Source organism: Muntiacus reevesi, chromosome 8 (genome assembly GCF_963930625.1).
Source record: "Muntiacus reevesi chromosome 8, mMunRee1.1, whole genome shotgun sequence".
NCBI classification, from domain to species: Eukaryota; Metazoa; Chordata; class Mammalia; order Artiodactyla; family Cervidae; genus Muntiacus; species Muntiacus reevesi.
This window is the reverse complement of record NC_089256.1, coordinates 15,685,769-15,702,341: the sequence shown is the minus strand read 5'-3', so window position 1 is coordinate 15,702,341 and position 16,573 is coordinate 15,685,769. Positions and strand designations below refer to the sequence as shown.

Sequence of the window (16,573 nt, the reverse complement as noted above, 5' to 3'; positions counted from 1 at the left end):
TATGTTGGCCACCTGATGCGAAGAGCTGCTTCATTTGAAAAGACCCTGATGCTGGGAGAGATTGAAGGCAGAAGGAGAAGGGGACAACAGAGGATGAAATGGTTGGATGGCATCACCGATTCAACGGACGTGAGTTTTGGGTAAATACCGGGAGTTGGTGATGGACAGGGAGGCCTGGTGTGTTGCAGTCCATGAGGTCACAAAGACTTGGACACAACTGAGTGACTGAACTGAATTGATGCACATACTTAAAAATACACAAATTACATATAGAATATATAAAAAATAAATGTAAATCTCAGAATCCTTTTTTTAAAAGATTAACTATGGTGGAAAAAAGTGACTCAAAGACAAACTCATTGATTATACACAGAAAAAAGTGAGTTTCCTTTTTAAATCAAAACAAAAAACTTTAAGTAGTCAGTTTGCAATAAAAGAGTCCACTGCATTCAATTTTGAAGAGAAAGCCTTTGACAAAATTCAACGTCCATTTATGATAAAAACCCTCCAGAAAGCAAGCACAGAAGGAACATATTTCAACATAGTAAAAGCCATATATGATAAGCCCACAGCAAACATTACCCTCAATGGTGAAAAATTGACAGCATTTCCCTTAAAGTCAGGAACGAGACAAGGGTGTCCACTCTCACCACTACTATTCAACAGTTTTGGAAGTTTTAGCCATAGCAATCAGAGAAGAAAAAGGAATAAAAGGAATCCAGATTGGAAAAAGAAGTAAAACTCTCACTGTTTGAAGATGACATGATCCTCTACATAGAAAACCCCCACCAGAAAATTACTAAAGCTAATCAATGAATACAGTAAAGTTGGAGGATGTAAAATTAACACACTGAAATCCCTTGCATTCCTATATACTAACAATGAGAAAACAGAAAGAGAAATTAAGGAAACAATTCCATTCACCATTGCAACAAAAGAATAAAATACTTAGGAATAAATCTACCCAAAGAAACAAAAGACCTATATATAGAAAACTATAAAACACTGATGAAAGAAATCAAAGATGACACAAATAGATGGAAAAGTATACCATGTTCATGGATTAGAAGAATCAATAATAGTGAAAATGAGTGTATTACCCAAAGCAATCTATAGATTCAATGTAATTGCTATCTAGCTACCAACGGTATTTTTCAGAGAACTAGAACAAATAATTTCAAAATTTGTATGGAAATACAAAAAAACCTCGAATAGCCAAAGCAATCTTGAGAAAGAAGAATAGAACTGGAGGAATTAACTTGCCTGACTTCAGACTATACTACAAAGCTACCATCATCAAGACAGTATGGTCCTGGCACAAAGACAGACATATAGATCAATGGAACAAAATAGAAAGTCCAGAGATAAATCACTCACTACAATGGAGAAAAGATAGTCTCCATTGTATACGTATGGGAAAACTGGTCAATTACATGTAAAGGAATGAAACTAGAACACTTTCTAACACCATACACAAAAATAAACTCAAAATGGATTAAAGATCTAAATGTAAGACCAGAAACTATAAAACTCCTAGAGGAAAACATAGGCAAAACACTCTGACATAAATCACAGCAAGATCCTCTATGATCCACCTCCCAGAGTAACAGAAATAAAAGCAAAAATAAACAAATGGGACCTAATTAAACTTAAGCTTTTACACAACAAAGGAAACTACAAGCAAGGTGAAAAAACAGCCTTCAGAATGGGAGAATAGCAAACGAAGCAACTGACAAAGAATTAATCTCAAAAATATACAAGCAGCTCATGCAGCTCAATTCCAGAAAAATGGGTCAAAGAACTAAACAGACATTTCTCCAAAGAAGACATACAGATGGCTAACAAACACATGAAAAGATGCTCAATATCACTCATTATCAGAGAAATGCAAATCAAAACCACAATGAGGTACCATTACACGCCAGTCAGGATGGCTGCTATCCAAAAGTCTACAAACAATAAATGCTGGAGAGGGTGTGGAGAAAAGGGAACTCTCTTATACTGTTGGTAGGAATGCAAACTAGTACAGCCACTATGGAGAACAGTGTGGAGATTTCTTAAAAAACTGGAAATAGAACTGCCATACGACCCAGGAATCCCACTGTTGAGCATACACACTGAGGTAACCAGAATTGAAAGAGACACGTGCACTCCAATGTTCATTGCAGCACTGTTTACAATAGCCAGGACATGGAAGCAACCTAGACGTCCATCAGCAGACGAAAGGATAAGAAAGCTGTGGTACATATACACAATGGAATATTACTCAGATTTTAAAAGAATGCATTTGAATCAGTTCTAATGAGGTGGATGAAACTGGAGCCCATTATACAGAGTGAAGTAAGTCAGAAAGAAAAACACCGATACAGTATATTAATGCATATATACGGAATTTAGAAAGATGGTGATGATGACCGTATATGCAAGACAGCAAAAGAGACACAGATGTAAAGAACAGACTTTTGGACTCTGTGGGAGAAGGCGAGGGTGGGATGATTTGAGAGAATAGCATTGAAACAGTATATTACCATATGTGAAACAGATCGCCAGCCCAGGTTTGAGGCACGAGACAGGGTGCTCAAGGCTGGTGCACTGGGACGACCCTGAGGGATGGGATGGGGAGGGAGGTGGAGGGGGGTTCAGGATGGGAAATGCATGTACACCCATGGCTGACTCAGGTCAATGTATGGCAAATACTACTACAATATTGTAAAGTAATGAGCCTCCAATTAAAAAAAAAAAAAGATATACAATGTCATCTAGACTCTGTTACATGTCATAAACACCAAATGCAAGGTCTTTCAAAACATCCCATACACGGTGAAAAATTAAATGTGCAAATATATATTGACCATGATATTTCACTCAACATGGCAATACTTACCCTTTTGTCTTTTTCCAGGCTTGTACAAGACACAATTACATCAGACATAACCATGTTATAAACTGGATGTTCAGCTCTTGGGACACATCGCTGGTGGTGCATACAAAATATGACTACTTGAGGACCAACAATTCTGCAACCAAGCTACAAAATCAAGGAAAGTTTATTAAGTAGGAAAAGACTTCCAGTTTTAGAAAATTATATTTTGTAATACTGTATTTACCAATTCTTTACAGAAGTTGATCACTGTAGAAAACCCACCAAATTGTTAAAAACAAACACACGTTATATAATTTCTCAGACATACCACACATTAACACACAAGCAAATCAAACAATGCAGGCTATCAAAAGAAATTAGCTCCAAAAGTTATACTCACTCAAAATTGCCATTAAAATTTCAATCTCTGAAACAAACACAATCTTAGCAATAGGGGATACAAGTAACAGCCTTACGCCATAATAAGTAGGAAACATCTACCTTTACTTTTCAAAAGAAGCACCCAGCCAATGAGGCAGTTAAGTGTAAGAACCCAAATAATTCCCCTCTAAAATGCCTATTATGCTACAAAAAAGCATAATCCTAGGTAGTTTCTACATATGTCTTTTTAAACACTGCTCACAACCCAATGTTTTTCCAAGAAAGGCCCACATAAACTTCTCCTAAGGTATCACTTTCATTGCTAACTGAGAAAAGTAACAATCTTGCTCAACATCAGCACATCCAGGCCAGACTAAAAAGCCTACAGTTGCCTAAGTTACCAAAGCATAACTGACGCAAATGTCTACAAGGTAAATGTTCATTTCTATCTTTTTGGTCAGTCATAAGAAAACTGAGTATTCAATGCTATTGATTCTATCTCACAAGCGGTGTTATTTCCAAAAGGAGGGTAAGATCAATAATGCTTTTGGCAAACATGGGCACAGACCTTTCATATACTGTATAGTACTGCATCTAGCTACTCTTCTATGTTTTCTTCTCCTTCAAACAAGAGTCACTTCTTTGTAATTTGGATGGAATTATAGCCAGTTTACTTTTATTTCAATGCTTCTCTCTTGTCCAGACACCAAAAAAGTAATGAGTCAGTAGACTCTAGAATCAACAAAAAGAAATAAGATGGCTCAATGGTATATTAGCAATGGTTATCCCCAAAATGCTTCCTTTTAGCATATAATTTTTCATACCCTATACAAAGCACAGGTACTAAAATTCAAGAGCACACAGTAAAGACAGTAAGTAAACAAGGAAGTCTTTTCTTACTCTACAATCAAACTGAGTTTAAGTACATTAGAACTTCATCAAAAAATACTTCACTACTATAGGGTTAAGTTATACTAAGTGAGGTTAAATTCCCTGAAATATAAAAAATCACACATTAAGCAAAGTCTGTTCTGTGCTGTGCTGAGTCGTTCAGTCATGTCTGACTCTTTGTGACTCCATGGACTGTAGCCCGCCAGGCTCCTCTGTCCATGGGGATTCTCCAGGCAAGAATACTGGAGTGGGTTGCCATACCCTCCTGCAGGGGATCTTCCCAACCTAGGGATCAAACCAAGATCTCCTGCACAGCAGGTGGATTCTTTACTGTCTGAGCCACCAGGGAAGCCTAACCAAAGCCTACTGGAACATAATTACCCTTTAAAAATACTATTCTGGTCTTTCAAAACCAAAAGATTCCTCTCAAGTCATAATTTACAAAACACATCATGACCAGTAAAGAACTTATGTTCACTGCAGCAAAAACAAACCAAAAACACTACCTGAAAGAACACACTAAAAATTAGCAAACCTTTTTGAGATGATCAAAGGCATCACCACTAAAGGGGTCACAGATATACAGTGATCTATCATTCTCCTTTATTTTCAATGCCTCTTCTTCTGTAATAATCTGAAGATATTCTTCTGATTGGAACTCTTTTATTGACTGAAAGAAAAAAATAATGCATATGAAATTATTCACCTGTATTTATGTCCTGTGAACTCTCTTCAAAATCTATCTCAAATCCAGCCTTCTTCCTATCAAAAGGAACCGTCATCTCTCACTTGGCCTGTGCAGGAGTCTCCAAAGGGGTTCCTTCTCATCCTTTGCCCTAAATCTATTCTCCACACAGCAGCTATGAATCTTTTCAACAACACAAATCAGGTCATGTCACTCTGCTCAAAACCTCCAGCAGCTTCCCACCACACTCAGAATAAAATCCTCATTTCTTACAATCACCTACAAGACCAGAGTCTGGCCCTTGCCTGTTTCTGTCTCCCCATGCTTACTTCTTCTTTTTTTTTTTTCCATTTATTTTTATTAGTTGGAGGCTAATTACTTTACAAGATTGTTACTTCTTCCTCTAATCCCTTTGACTCACTCTTCTCTAGCCACTCCTGCTTTCTTTCCAGGCCTAGAACAAGCTAAGCATGACCTCATTTAGAGGTTTTGCTTTTTCCTCCCACTACCTGGAATATTCGTCCCCCAGGACTTCACCTGACTTATCTCACTTCAACCACATCTGCTCACATGTCACTTCCTCAGAGATGCTTTTCCTGGTCACAAGTCTCTAAAATATTCTTTCCCCATTTTATGAAGAAAAATAACATAGATGTAGTAATATGTATACTAGCATATATAATATATATAATATTATATATACATACATACACACTGTTTTTGTCTCTCTCCCTTGTAAGAATGTAAGTTTCATGATCTATCTTGTTTGGCAACATATCCTGGCTCCCAATAAGCACTCAAATATTTTCTTAACAAATTTTGAAGTCCTTTCATTAAATACTTATGGTGATTCTTTTAAAACGAGTAAGTCAGATCATAATATTCTTCTGAATAAACTCCCCTAGTGGCTCTCCATCTTATGGGAAGAAAAAGCCAAAGTCCTTAAAAGAGACCACAAGGCCCTCATGACCTCTTTATTCTTACTCTCTGAAGCAAACCTTAACATTCATCCCACATCTCCTGTTCACACTACACTACAGCCACAATAAAGCAGGACAGACACTGCAAGCACCTTCCCAGGGCCTGTGTACGATTATTTCCTCTGCCTGAAACTGAAACCTTCCCCACATATTCACACGGCTACTTATCTCACCTCCTTCAAGTGTCTGCAAATATCAACTTCTCCACAGAGAATATCACACTATATTTAAAATAAATTGTAAACTTCCCTTCTTCCTTAACATCTTCTGGAATGCTTTAACTTGTTTCACATTTCTCCTCCCATAGCACTTTGCACCTTTAAGATACTATATAGTTTACACATTTATATATCTGACTAGTTTATTTCCTATAGCTAGAATAGAATGTAAACTGAGAAAGTATGGATCTTTGCCTGCTCTCATCATCTCATCATTGTGTATCCCAAGTATTTGAACAGTGCTTATCAGATTTGCTGAATGAATGAACTTTAAAGACAAACCTGCTACAAGTGTTTCTTAAACATACATAAGATCTTGTTAAAAAGTAGATTCCAATTGATAAGTCTGAGTTGGGGTCCAATTTCTCAGGCCATGGTGATGCTACTGGGGGAGACACTACCCTTACATCCTCCCACATAAAACTATATAATAAAACATACTTTTAACAATTAACAACAACAAAAACAAAAAATGAAGTGTAACCAATATAGGACTGCCTCAAGTTTTTTCAACACACAAAGGTCTATGGTTAGTAGACAAAAGAAAACTACTTAACTTCTAAGAATAGTATGTCCATCACTTTCAATATAAATGTCATTAAAGATTTCAAGCTCCCCAAAATATATGATATACTAATATCAAAAGTGTGTTAACAATGAGATATCTACGAATGTAGAGTAAAACTATTATGAAAATAAAATAACCATGACTAAGACATAAATGGCCTAAGTCAAAAACACTAGAAACAAGAAAATGAATTCACAGCAAGACATTGTCAAGTAGTCTTACCTCAAGAGCTTTAAAAAAACATTCAGAATTGTCTGAAGACTTTAAAAACTTCACAAAAAACGGTTCTTTGTCATTTTTGGACATTTCTGAACTGCCAAAATAAAGGAACCATTAACAAGAGCAAAACACATTACATATAAAGTTAAATGTTTAAAGCACCTACTTTTCTGCGCAAGTAAGAATGCCGAAGTACAAACATTCTGCTCTTGCCCATGAATTCGTACATTATAGTTTGTAAGAAACAGTGGAATGTGAACAAAATCAAGGGAAAAGATGACAACAACCAATCTTCGTAAATCAAAATACGAAATTAATGTTGCTAAACTGAATTCATCGAGGACCTTTGCTCTAGAGCTTTAAAGTCTCCTAAGCCGATGGTCATTCAATTTCATTTTGCTTGAGAATGCTCAGAACGAATAGGTTCCTGAGGTCATCTGCGGCCCACGAGAAAGGTTAAGCCCTCAGTAAACGAACTTTGAATATAAACATGAAAGCCAGCCATCCCAAGTCAGGGCCCTAAAAGGCCAGATGCTCCCGCTCCCCAGCTGCCAGGGAAAAGTCCGATTATCAGTCCACCCCAGTCACTAGCTCTCTGGTGTCCCATCCACCAGTCCGGGGGCCGGTTACAAAGTCCGGAATCCAGGGCCCCTAAGGCCAGAGACGGCGTCGAAGACCCCTCCACCCCCGCGAGTTGGGGAGGGAGCTGGGTGCTCACTCTGAGCTTTACTCACCTCAGTGGAGCCTGGGGATCTCCGGGCGGCGAGTGGGGGGCCGCGCGGCGCGCGGGACTGCGGCTGGGGTCGGGCGCCAGCCCGGCGCACACCCGCCGCACCCGGCGGGGCCCCCAACCAAAGCAAACGCAGACCCGGAAGTTGCCGAACCGCGAACCGACTTTCGCGCCAACTGCGCGGTCGCGCCCGCCCCTTCCGGCGGAAGTGACGCTACCACAGCTGCAGCGTGGGAGGGGGGCGGGGAGGGCGGAGACGAAAGAAAGCGGCGTTGGTGGTTGGCTCCGACCCGGAGGCCAAGGTGTTCCGGGAAGACTGTGGCAGAAGCTTCGGCTCAGCAGCTGGCAGGGCGCGTCTTGCCTTTGCGGGAAACTGGCCTAGCGCCGAGAGCTAGGGCTTTGAGGTGGCGGGTCAGAGGTATCTTAGAGCAGGAGTTCGCAACTCCAGGGCCAGGAGAGGTTAGTGGTGGAAGCAGAGCCGCTTCCCGTTTCTCGCGTTGCCGCCTGAACCGCCGAGCTCCCCTTGTCCTGGGAAAAATTGTCTTCTAGTAAACCGGTCCCTGGTGACAAAAAATGTTGGGGACTGATGCCTCAGAGCAGACCCTAACATCAAAAAATAAAGACAGGTAAAAGAGGGTTTCTTTAATAAATACTTCATGCCGAGAAACCATATGTTATCAAAAACAACTCTGGGAGGCAAATACTGATTTGCATTTTACAGATGTAAAAACTGAGGCTTAGGGAAATTAAATGAAGTGTTCAAGGTCACAGTAAGTGGTAGAAGTTTAAGACGGCACCCAAATCTTTTTGACTCCATGGACTGGTGGACTGGATTATTTTCTTCCAGTATAGCCCAGATGTGTTCACCAGCTACAACAGCCAAGGGTCTAAAGGAAAGAAAGACGTCAGGATGACGTGAATTACACACCTGGTGCATAGGGGGTCTTTGCCAACTTCAGTAGTGCCCTCTCCGGGACTAACACCCCATTCTCCCACTTTGAGCATCTCATTTTTTTCTCTAGCTTCCCAAGTGTTGGGCAGATTGTGGGATGAAACCTAATGTTCAAATGGCAAAGGTAATGGGGAGAGGAGGTGAAATAGGATTAGGATCTCTGGCTTGTTGATGGCCAATGACAAACTGCTTGGTCAGCGTTTCTTCTCATCTTATTCTTGACTGTTGAGAGTGAGAAAATCATGACTTGAGTAACCTGAGAGTTTAATGAACTGTACCTTGGTTTTTTAAATGTCTAAAGATGGTAGATAGCATCTTGGGTCAGTGTGTGAACACTTAGGTGGAAGGTGAGTCAGAATCAGTAACTGAAAGACCAACTGAAAGGCCTGTTGTCAGGGAGGAGGTGAGGAAAGCCTTACAGATACACCAAAGTTACTAGACTTGTTTTAAAAAAAAAAAATGAGAGACAACCCTGCCACAATTCACTGTGAAGGAGCAAATCTGAGCTGATATTATAATTACTATTTGTGGGGTGAGTGACAGTGGACAGAGGGCTCCTGCTCACTCTGCTGGGCAGTTCTCTAGAAAATGGGCATTGTTGGCCACTGTCAACTTTAAAAACTGCACAACCTGAGAGTGGTGAGTTAAGTTTTATTTGGGGCAAAATAAGGACAGAAACAGTATGGATGTAGCAGAAGCAGAGAAGGCAAGAATACACAGAAGAACTATATAAAAGAGGTCTGAAAGACCCAGAAAAGCACTATGGTGTGGTCACTCACTTAGAGCCAGACATCCTGGAGTGGGAAGGCAAGTGGGCCTTAGGAAGCATTACTACAAACAAAGTGGAGGTGATGGGATCCCAGGTAAGCTATTTAAAATCTTAAAAGATAATGCTGTGAAAGAGTTGTACTCAATGTGTCAGCAAACTTGGAAAACTCAGCAGTGGCCACAGGAATGGAAAAGGTCAGTTTTCATTCAATTCCCAAAGAAGGGCAATGTCAAAGAATATTCAAACTACAGCACAGTTGCACTCATTTCACATGCTAACATGGTAATGCTCAAAATCCTTCAAGCTAGGCTTCAGCAGTATGTGAACCAAGAACTTCCAGATACTCAAGCTGGATTTAGAAAAGATAGAGGAACCAGAGATCAAATTGTCAACATCTTTTGGGTCATAGAGAAGCAAGAGAATTCCAGAAAAACATCTGCTTCATTGACTATGCTCGAGCCTTTGACTGTTGGATCACAACAAACTGTGGAAAGTTCTTTAAAAAATGGGAATATCAGAGCACCTTCAGTTCAGTTCAGTTGCTCAGTCGTGTCCGACTCTTTTCTACCCTATAAACCACAGCACGTCAGGCTTCTGTGTCCATCACCACCTCCTGGCGTTTACCCAAACTCATGTCCATTGAGCCGGTGATGCCATCCAACCATCTCATCCTCTGTCATCCCCTTCTGTCCTCAATCTTTCCCAGCATCAGGGTCTTTTCAAATGAGTCAGCTCTTCGCATCAGGTGGCCAAAGTATTGGAGTTTCAGCTTCAATATCAGTCCTTCCAATGAATACCCAGGACCGATCTCCTTTAGGATGGACTGGTTGGATCTCCTTGCAGTCCAAGGGACTCTCAAGAGTCTTCTCCAACACCACAGTTCAAAAGCAGCAGTTCTTCAGTGCTCAGCTTTCTTTATACTCCAACTCTCACATCCATACATGAGTACTGGAAAAACCATAGCTTTGATTAAACAGACCTTTGTTGACAAAGTAATGTCTTTGCTTTTTAATATGCTGTCTAGGTTGGTCATAACTTTACTTCCAAGGACTAAGTGTCTTTTAATTTCATGGCTACAGTCACCATCTGCAGTGGTTTTGGAGCCTCTCCCCCACAAAATAAAGTCAGCCACTGTTTCCTTGTCTATTTGCCATGAGGTGATGGGACCAGATGCCATGATCTTAGTTTTCTGAATGTTGAGCTTTAAGCCAACTTTTTCACTCTCCTCTTTCACTTTCATCAAGAGGCTCTTTAGTTCTTCTTCTCTTTCTGCCATGAGGGTGGTGTCATCTGCATATCTGAGGTTATTGATATTTCTCCCGGCAATCTTGATTCCAGCTTGTGCTTCTTCCAGCCTAGCTTTTCTCAAGATGTACTCTGTATATAGGTTAAATAAGCAGGGTGACAATATACAGCCTTGATGTACTCCTTTCCAATTTGGAACCAGCCTGTTGTTCCATGTCCAGATTAAACTTGCTTTCTGACCTGTATACAGGTTTCTCAAGAGGCAGGTCAGGTGGTCTGGTATTCCCATCTCTTTCAGAATTTTCCACAGTTTATTGTGATCCACACAGTCAAAGGCTTTGGCATAGTCAATAAAGCAGAAATAGATGTTTTTCTGAAACTCTGTTGCTTTTTCAATGATCCAGTGGATGTTGGCAATTTGATCTCTGGTTCCTCTGCCTTTTCGAAAACGAACTTGAACATCTGGAAGTTCACAGTTCATGTATTGCTGAAGCCAGGCTTGGAGAATTTTGAGCATTACTTTACTAGCGTGTGAGATGAGTGCAACTGTGTGGTAATTTGAGCATTCTTTTTCATTGCCTTTCTGTGGGATTGGAATGAAAACTGACCTTACCTGCCTCCTAAGTAATGTGTATGCAAGTCAAGAAGCAACAGAACTAGACATGGAACAATGGACTGGTTCCAAATTGGGAAAGGAGTATGTCAAGGCTGTACACTGTCACCCTGCTTATTTACAGAGTACGTAATGTGAAATACCTCACTGGCTGAAGTTCAAGCCGAAATCAAGATTGCCAGAAAAAATGTCAATAATCTAAGATATGCAGATGACACCACCCTAATGGCAGAAAGCAAAGAGGAACTAAAGAGTCTCTAGATGAAGGTAAAAAAGAAGTGTGAAAAGCAGGCTTAAAACTCAACATTCAGAAAACTAAGATCATGGCATCTAGTCCCATCACTTCATGGCCAATAGATGGGGAAAAAATGGAAACAGTGACAGACTTTATTTTCTTGGGCTCCAAAATCACTGGGGCCAGTGATTGCAGCCATGAAATTAAAAGATGCTTAAATAGGCCAGGTTGATGGAAATGGAAGTTTGCTTTATTTCAGATGCTAGCAACTGGGGTGGGGAGAGGGTGGCAGACATCTTTCCAAAAGCTGACTCTCGCCACAAACAGTGGGGTAAGAACTTTCATAAACAGAGTGGGGGTGGGGTGGAGACTATGTGCAGAAACAGTACAGCTCTAACAGCCATCTTCAAATTGGTCATCAGTGATCTGACCAGCATCATCTTGATTGTTTTAGGCGCAGTTAATCTTCAGTTCCAGGGTCCATTTGTTCTCATTTTTTTGTGATCAGTCCTTGGAATTGTGGCAGTTCCTGTCCTGGATACAGTCTGGTCATCATGTAGTTATCTTCTCCACCTGGGGTTTTAGTATCTATAAAACAGCTCATAGGATATGGCTCAGAATATTACCTGCAGCCCTTGATAAAGGTCCTTGATGATGCTTAACAACTACATTATTCTTAAGTCTCTTCTGTTTTCTTTTATTTCCACACTTATCACTTCTCTGATTAAGCTTATTCTTTGACTAAAGTTTTCCACAGACAAAAGGCAGGTAAACATGATGGAGGAGTGGGAAGGGACACAGTGTCCTGCTCCGTTTCACTTGGAAGAAAAGCTATGACAAACCTAAACAGCATATTAAAGAGCATAGACATCACTTTGCCAACAAAGGTCCATATGGTCAAAGCTATGGTTTTTCCAGTAGTCATGTACAGAGATGAGAGTTGGATCATAAAGAAGGTTGAGTGCTGAAGAATTGATGCTTTTAAACTGTGGTTCTGGAGAAGATTCAAGAGTCCCTTGGACAGCAAGAAGTTCAGACCAGTGGTGGTTTAGTCCCTAAGTTGTGTCTGACTCTTCTGACCCCGTGGACTGTAGCCCACCAGGTTCCTTTGTGCATGGCATTTTCCAGGCAAGAATACTGGAGTTGGTTGCCATTTCCTTCTCCAGGGGATCTTCTGGACCCAGGAATCAAACCTGGGTCTCTTGCATTGCAGGTGGATTTCCTGCATTGAAGGCAGATTCTTTACCACCCCTTCAAACCAGTCAATTCTAAAGGAAATCAACCCTGAATATTCATTGGAAGGACTGATGCTGAAGCTCCAATACTTTGGACACTGAATGCAAACAGTCAACTCATTGGAAAAGACCCTGATGCTGGGAAAGATTCAGGGCAGGAGGAGAAGGGGATGACAGAGGATGAGATGGTTGGATGGCATCACCGACTCAATGGACATGAGTTTGAGTAAACTCCAGGAGTTGATGATGGACAGGGAGGCCTGGCGTGCTGCGGTTCATGGGGTCGTAAAGAGTCAGACACAACTGAGCGACTGAACTGAACTGAACTGAGAGGTAAATGGCAAGTGCCAACTTGTAATTGATAGGACCCCCTCCTGGTATTAAATTCGACCATGCTTCAGGAGGCATTCATGACCATTTTGTCACACAGTGCTAGGAAGGTTCATTTCTAGATCTGTCAAAGATTTTACTGATAGACCACTCAATGTGCAGTTACTGGACTAGGTCTTATCAGCAGTAACCAGGACTATTGATCACCCATCTTACTAACCTCTTATGTCCAGGAAAAATTCCCTCTTGCTGTATCTTCCCATATCTAAAGTTACACTATTACAATCATTGCTCTCAAAAAAAAATATTTTCATCAGAGGCTCAGTCACACATTTGGTAATGCAAGAAACAACAATCTTGTAAAACAGATGAAGTACAAATAACATAGCTAGCAGTATTATTAAAGTCATCAATAAGAAGTCAAGAACTTCCATAAGGTGTAGCCCAGTATATCCTCAGATTGTCTGACTTCATCTGTTGTGTACCAATCTTTATTTTTCAGGGAAATAATAAATTTTCTGTGTGCGCAGTCATGTCTATTTGTGGTGCCATTGACTGTAGACTGCCAGCCTCATCTGTCCATGGAATTTTCCAGGTAAGAATACTGGAGTAGGTCACCATTTCTTCCTCCAGGGGATATTCCCAATCCAAAGATCAAACATGCTTTTCTTGCATCACCTGCATTGATGGGGGGTTCTTTCCCACTGCACCACCTGGGATTGGCACTGTCCATAAAGCACCCAGTTTAGTATTACTAGGCTGTTTATCCTTAATATAATTTAATTGTTCCCAAGATAAAGGAATCTGCCTCCAATGCAGGAGATGGGCTTTGATCCTTGGGTCAGGAAGATCACTGGGAAGAGGAAATGGCAACCCACTCCAGTATTCTTGCCTGGGAAATCCCATGTACAAAGGAGTCTGGTGGGTTACAGTCTGTTGTCACAAGAGTCAGACATGACTTAGTGACTAAATAATAAAAGATTGGGGGGGGGGAGCTTAAAACTTACATGACCTCAGCCTGGTGTTAACTACATATTGTTGTTCAGTCACTAAGTCCTGTTTGACTCTTGCCACCCCATGGACTGCAGCACACCATACTCTGCTCTACTTCAAGTTATCTTGGAATATGCTAAAATTCATGTCCCTTGAGTCCTCGATGTCATCCAACGATCTCATGCTCTGTCACCCCCTATTCCTCCTGCCCTTAATCTTTCCCAGCATCAGAGTCTTTGCCAATGAATCCACTCTTCACTTCAAGTGGCCAAAGTATTGAAGTTTCAGCTTTAGCAACAGTCCTTCCAATGAATATTCAGGGTTGACTTCCTTTAGGATTGACAGGTTTGAACCCCTTGCTGTTTAAGGGACTCTGAAGAGTCTTCTCCAACACCACAGTTTGAAAGCATCAATTCAGTGCTCAGCCTTCGTTATGGTCCAACTTTTACATCCATACACGACTACTGGAAAAACCAGAGCTTTGACTATACAGACCCTCGTCAGCAAAGTGAGGTCTCTGCTTTTTAATATGCTGTCCAGATTTGTCACAGATTTTCTTCTGAGGAGTAAGCATCTTTACATTTCAAGGCTACAGTCACTGTCTGTAGTAATTTGGGACCCCAAGAAAATAAATCTGCCAGTGCTTTCACTTTTTCCCTTCTATTTGCCATGAAGTGATGGGACCGGATGCCATGATCTTAGTTTTTTGAATGTTGAATTTGAAGCCTGCTTTTCCACTCTCTTCTTTCACCCTCATCAAGAATCTCTTTACTTCCTCTTCACTTTCTGCCATTAGAGTGATATCATCTGCATATCTGTGGTTGTTGATGCTTCTCCTGGCAATCTTGATTTCAGCTTGTGCTTCATCCAGCCCAGCATCTCACAAAATGTACTCTGCATAGAATTTAAATAAGCAGGGTGACAATATACAGTTTGTCATACTCCTTTCCCAATTTGGAACCACTCAGTTGTTCTGTGTCAGGTTCTGACTTTTGCTTCTTGACTGGTATACAGGCTTCTCAGGAGACAGGTAAGGTAGTCTGGTATTCCCATCTCTTTAAGAATTTTTCACAGTTGGAGATCAAAGGCTTTCACATTGTCAATGATACAGAAGTAAATGCTCTTCTGGAATTCTCTTGCTCTCTCTACGATCCAATGAATGTTGGCAATTTGATCTCTGATTTGTCTGCCTTTTCTAAACCAATCTTGTACATCTGGAAGTCCTTGGTTCACATACTGCTGAGGCCTAGCTCGAAGGATTTTGAGGATTACCTTACTAGCATTTGAAAAGAGCACACTTGGTACAGTAATTTGAACATTCTTTGATATTTCCATTCTTTGGGATTGGAATGAAAACTGACCTTTTCCAGTCCTGTGGCCACTGCTGTGTTTTCCAAATTTGCTGACATATTGAGTACAGCACTTTCAACAGCATCATCTTTTAGGATTTGAAATAGCTCAGCTGGAATTCCATCATCTCCACTAGCTTTGTTTGTAGTAATGCTTCCTAAGGCCCACTTGGCTTCACACTCCAGGATGTCTGCTCTAGGTAAGTGACCACACCATCGTGGTTATCTGGTTCATTCAGTTCTTTTTTTGTATAGTTCTTTTGTGTATTCTTGCCTCGTCTTATTAATCTTTTCTGTTTCTGTCCTTTATCATGCTCATCCTTCCATGAAATAGTCCCTTGACAGCTCCAATTTTCTTGAAGAGATCTCTAGTTGTTTCCATTCTATTGTTTTCCTCTATTTCTTTGCAGCGTTTATTTAAGAAGGCCTTCTTATCTCTCCTTGCTAGTCTCTGGACCTCTGCATTCAGTTGAGTATACCTTTCCCTTTCTGCTTTGCCTTTCACATCTCTTCTTTTCTCAGCTATTTGTAAAGCCTCCTCAGACAACCACTTTGCCTTCTTGCATTTCTTTTTCTTTGGGATCGTTTTGGTCATTGCCTCTTGTACAGTGTTATGAACCTCTGTCCATAGTTCTCTAGGCGCTTAGTCTACCAGATCTAATCCCTTGAATCTGTTCATCACCTCCAGTGTATAATAATAAAGGATTTGATTTAGGTCATATCTGAATGGCCTAGTGGTTTTCCCTACTTTCTTCAATTCAAATCTGAATTTTGCAACAAGGAGTTCATTATCTGAGCCACAGTCAGCTCCAGGTTTTTTTGTTTGTTTGCTTGTTTGTTTTTTGCTGACTGTATAGAGCCTCTCCATCTTTGGCTGCAAAGAATATAAGTCTGATTTCAGTATTGACCATTTGGTGATGTCAATGTGTAGAGATGTCTTTTGTGATGACCAGTTTGCTATGATCAGTGCATTCTCTTGATAAAACTCTGTTAAACTTTGCCCTGCTTCATTTTGTACTCCAAAGCCAAACAAGAGATACTTACTCCAAGTATCTCTTGGCTTCCTACTTTTGCATTAGGTCTTCAGAGAACTGGTCAACTTCAACTTTTCAGAATCAATGGCTGGGGCATAGAGTTGGATTATTGTGATGTTGAATGGTTTGCCCTGAAAATGAAGCAAGATCATTCTGTCATTTTTGAGATTGCACCCAAATACTGCATTTCAGACTCTTCTGTTGACTATGAGGGCTACTCCATTTTTTTCTAAGGGATTCTTTCCCACAGTAGTAGATGTAATGATCATATGAATTAAGTTTG

General features: G+C 40.6%; 1 protein-coding gene and 1 long non-coding RNA gene across 4 annotated transcripts in view; both read right to left on the bottom strand.

Annotated features, from left to right (window-relative positions):
• The window catches only part of TOPBP1 (DNA topoisomerase II binding protein 1), a 76,219-nt gene extending 68,534 nt beyond the window's left edge, over window positions 1–7,685 (bottom strand). Inside the window, exons 1-4 of one of the 3 annotated variants that reach the window (XM_065942858.1) lie at window positions 7,540–7,685; window positions 6,809–6,899; window positions 4,671–4,805; window positions 2,885–3,028 (exon numbers count right to left, since the gene is read on the bottom strand). In XM_065942858.1, coding sequence (XP_065798930.1) covers window positions 2,885–3,028; window positions 4,671–4,805; window positions 6,809–6,892 — 363 coding nt within the window. In that variant the 5' untranslated portion in view covers window positions 6,893–6,899; window positions 7,540–7,685. Of the gene's footprint in view, window positions 1–2,884; window positions 3,029–3,812; window positions 3,977–4,670; window positions 4,806–6,808; window positions 6,900–7,539 lie in introns of those variants that run through there. The other 2 variants (XM_065942859.1, XM_065942860.1) reach the window with 2 other exon arrangements.
• Window positions 7,686–11,602: 3,917 nt separating this feature from the next.
• Window positions 11,603–16,573, bottom strand: part of LOC136173300 (uncharacterized) — a 30,834-nt gene continuing 25,863 nt past the window's right edge. Inside the window, exons 2-3 of the long non-coding RNA XR_010664207.1 lie at window positions 16,301–16,421; window positions 11,603–11,937 (exon numbers count right to left, since the gene is read on the bottom strand). This is a non-coding gene — a long non-coding RNA (uncharacterized lncRNA). The remainder of the gene's footprint in view (window positions 11,938–16,300; window positions 16,422–16,573) is intronic.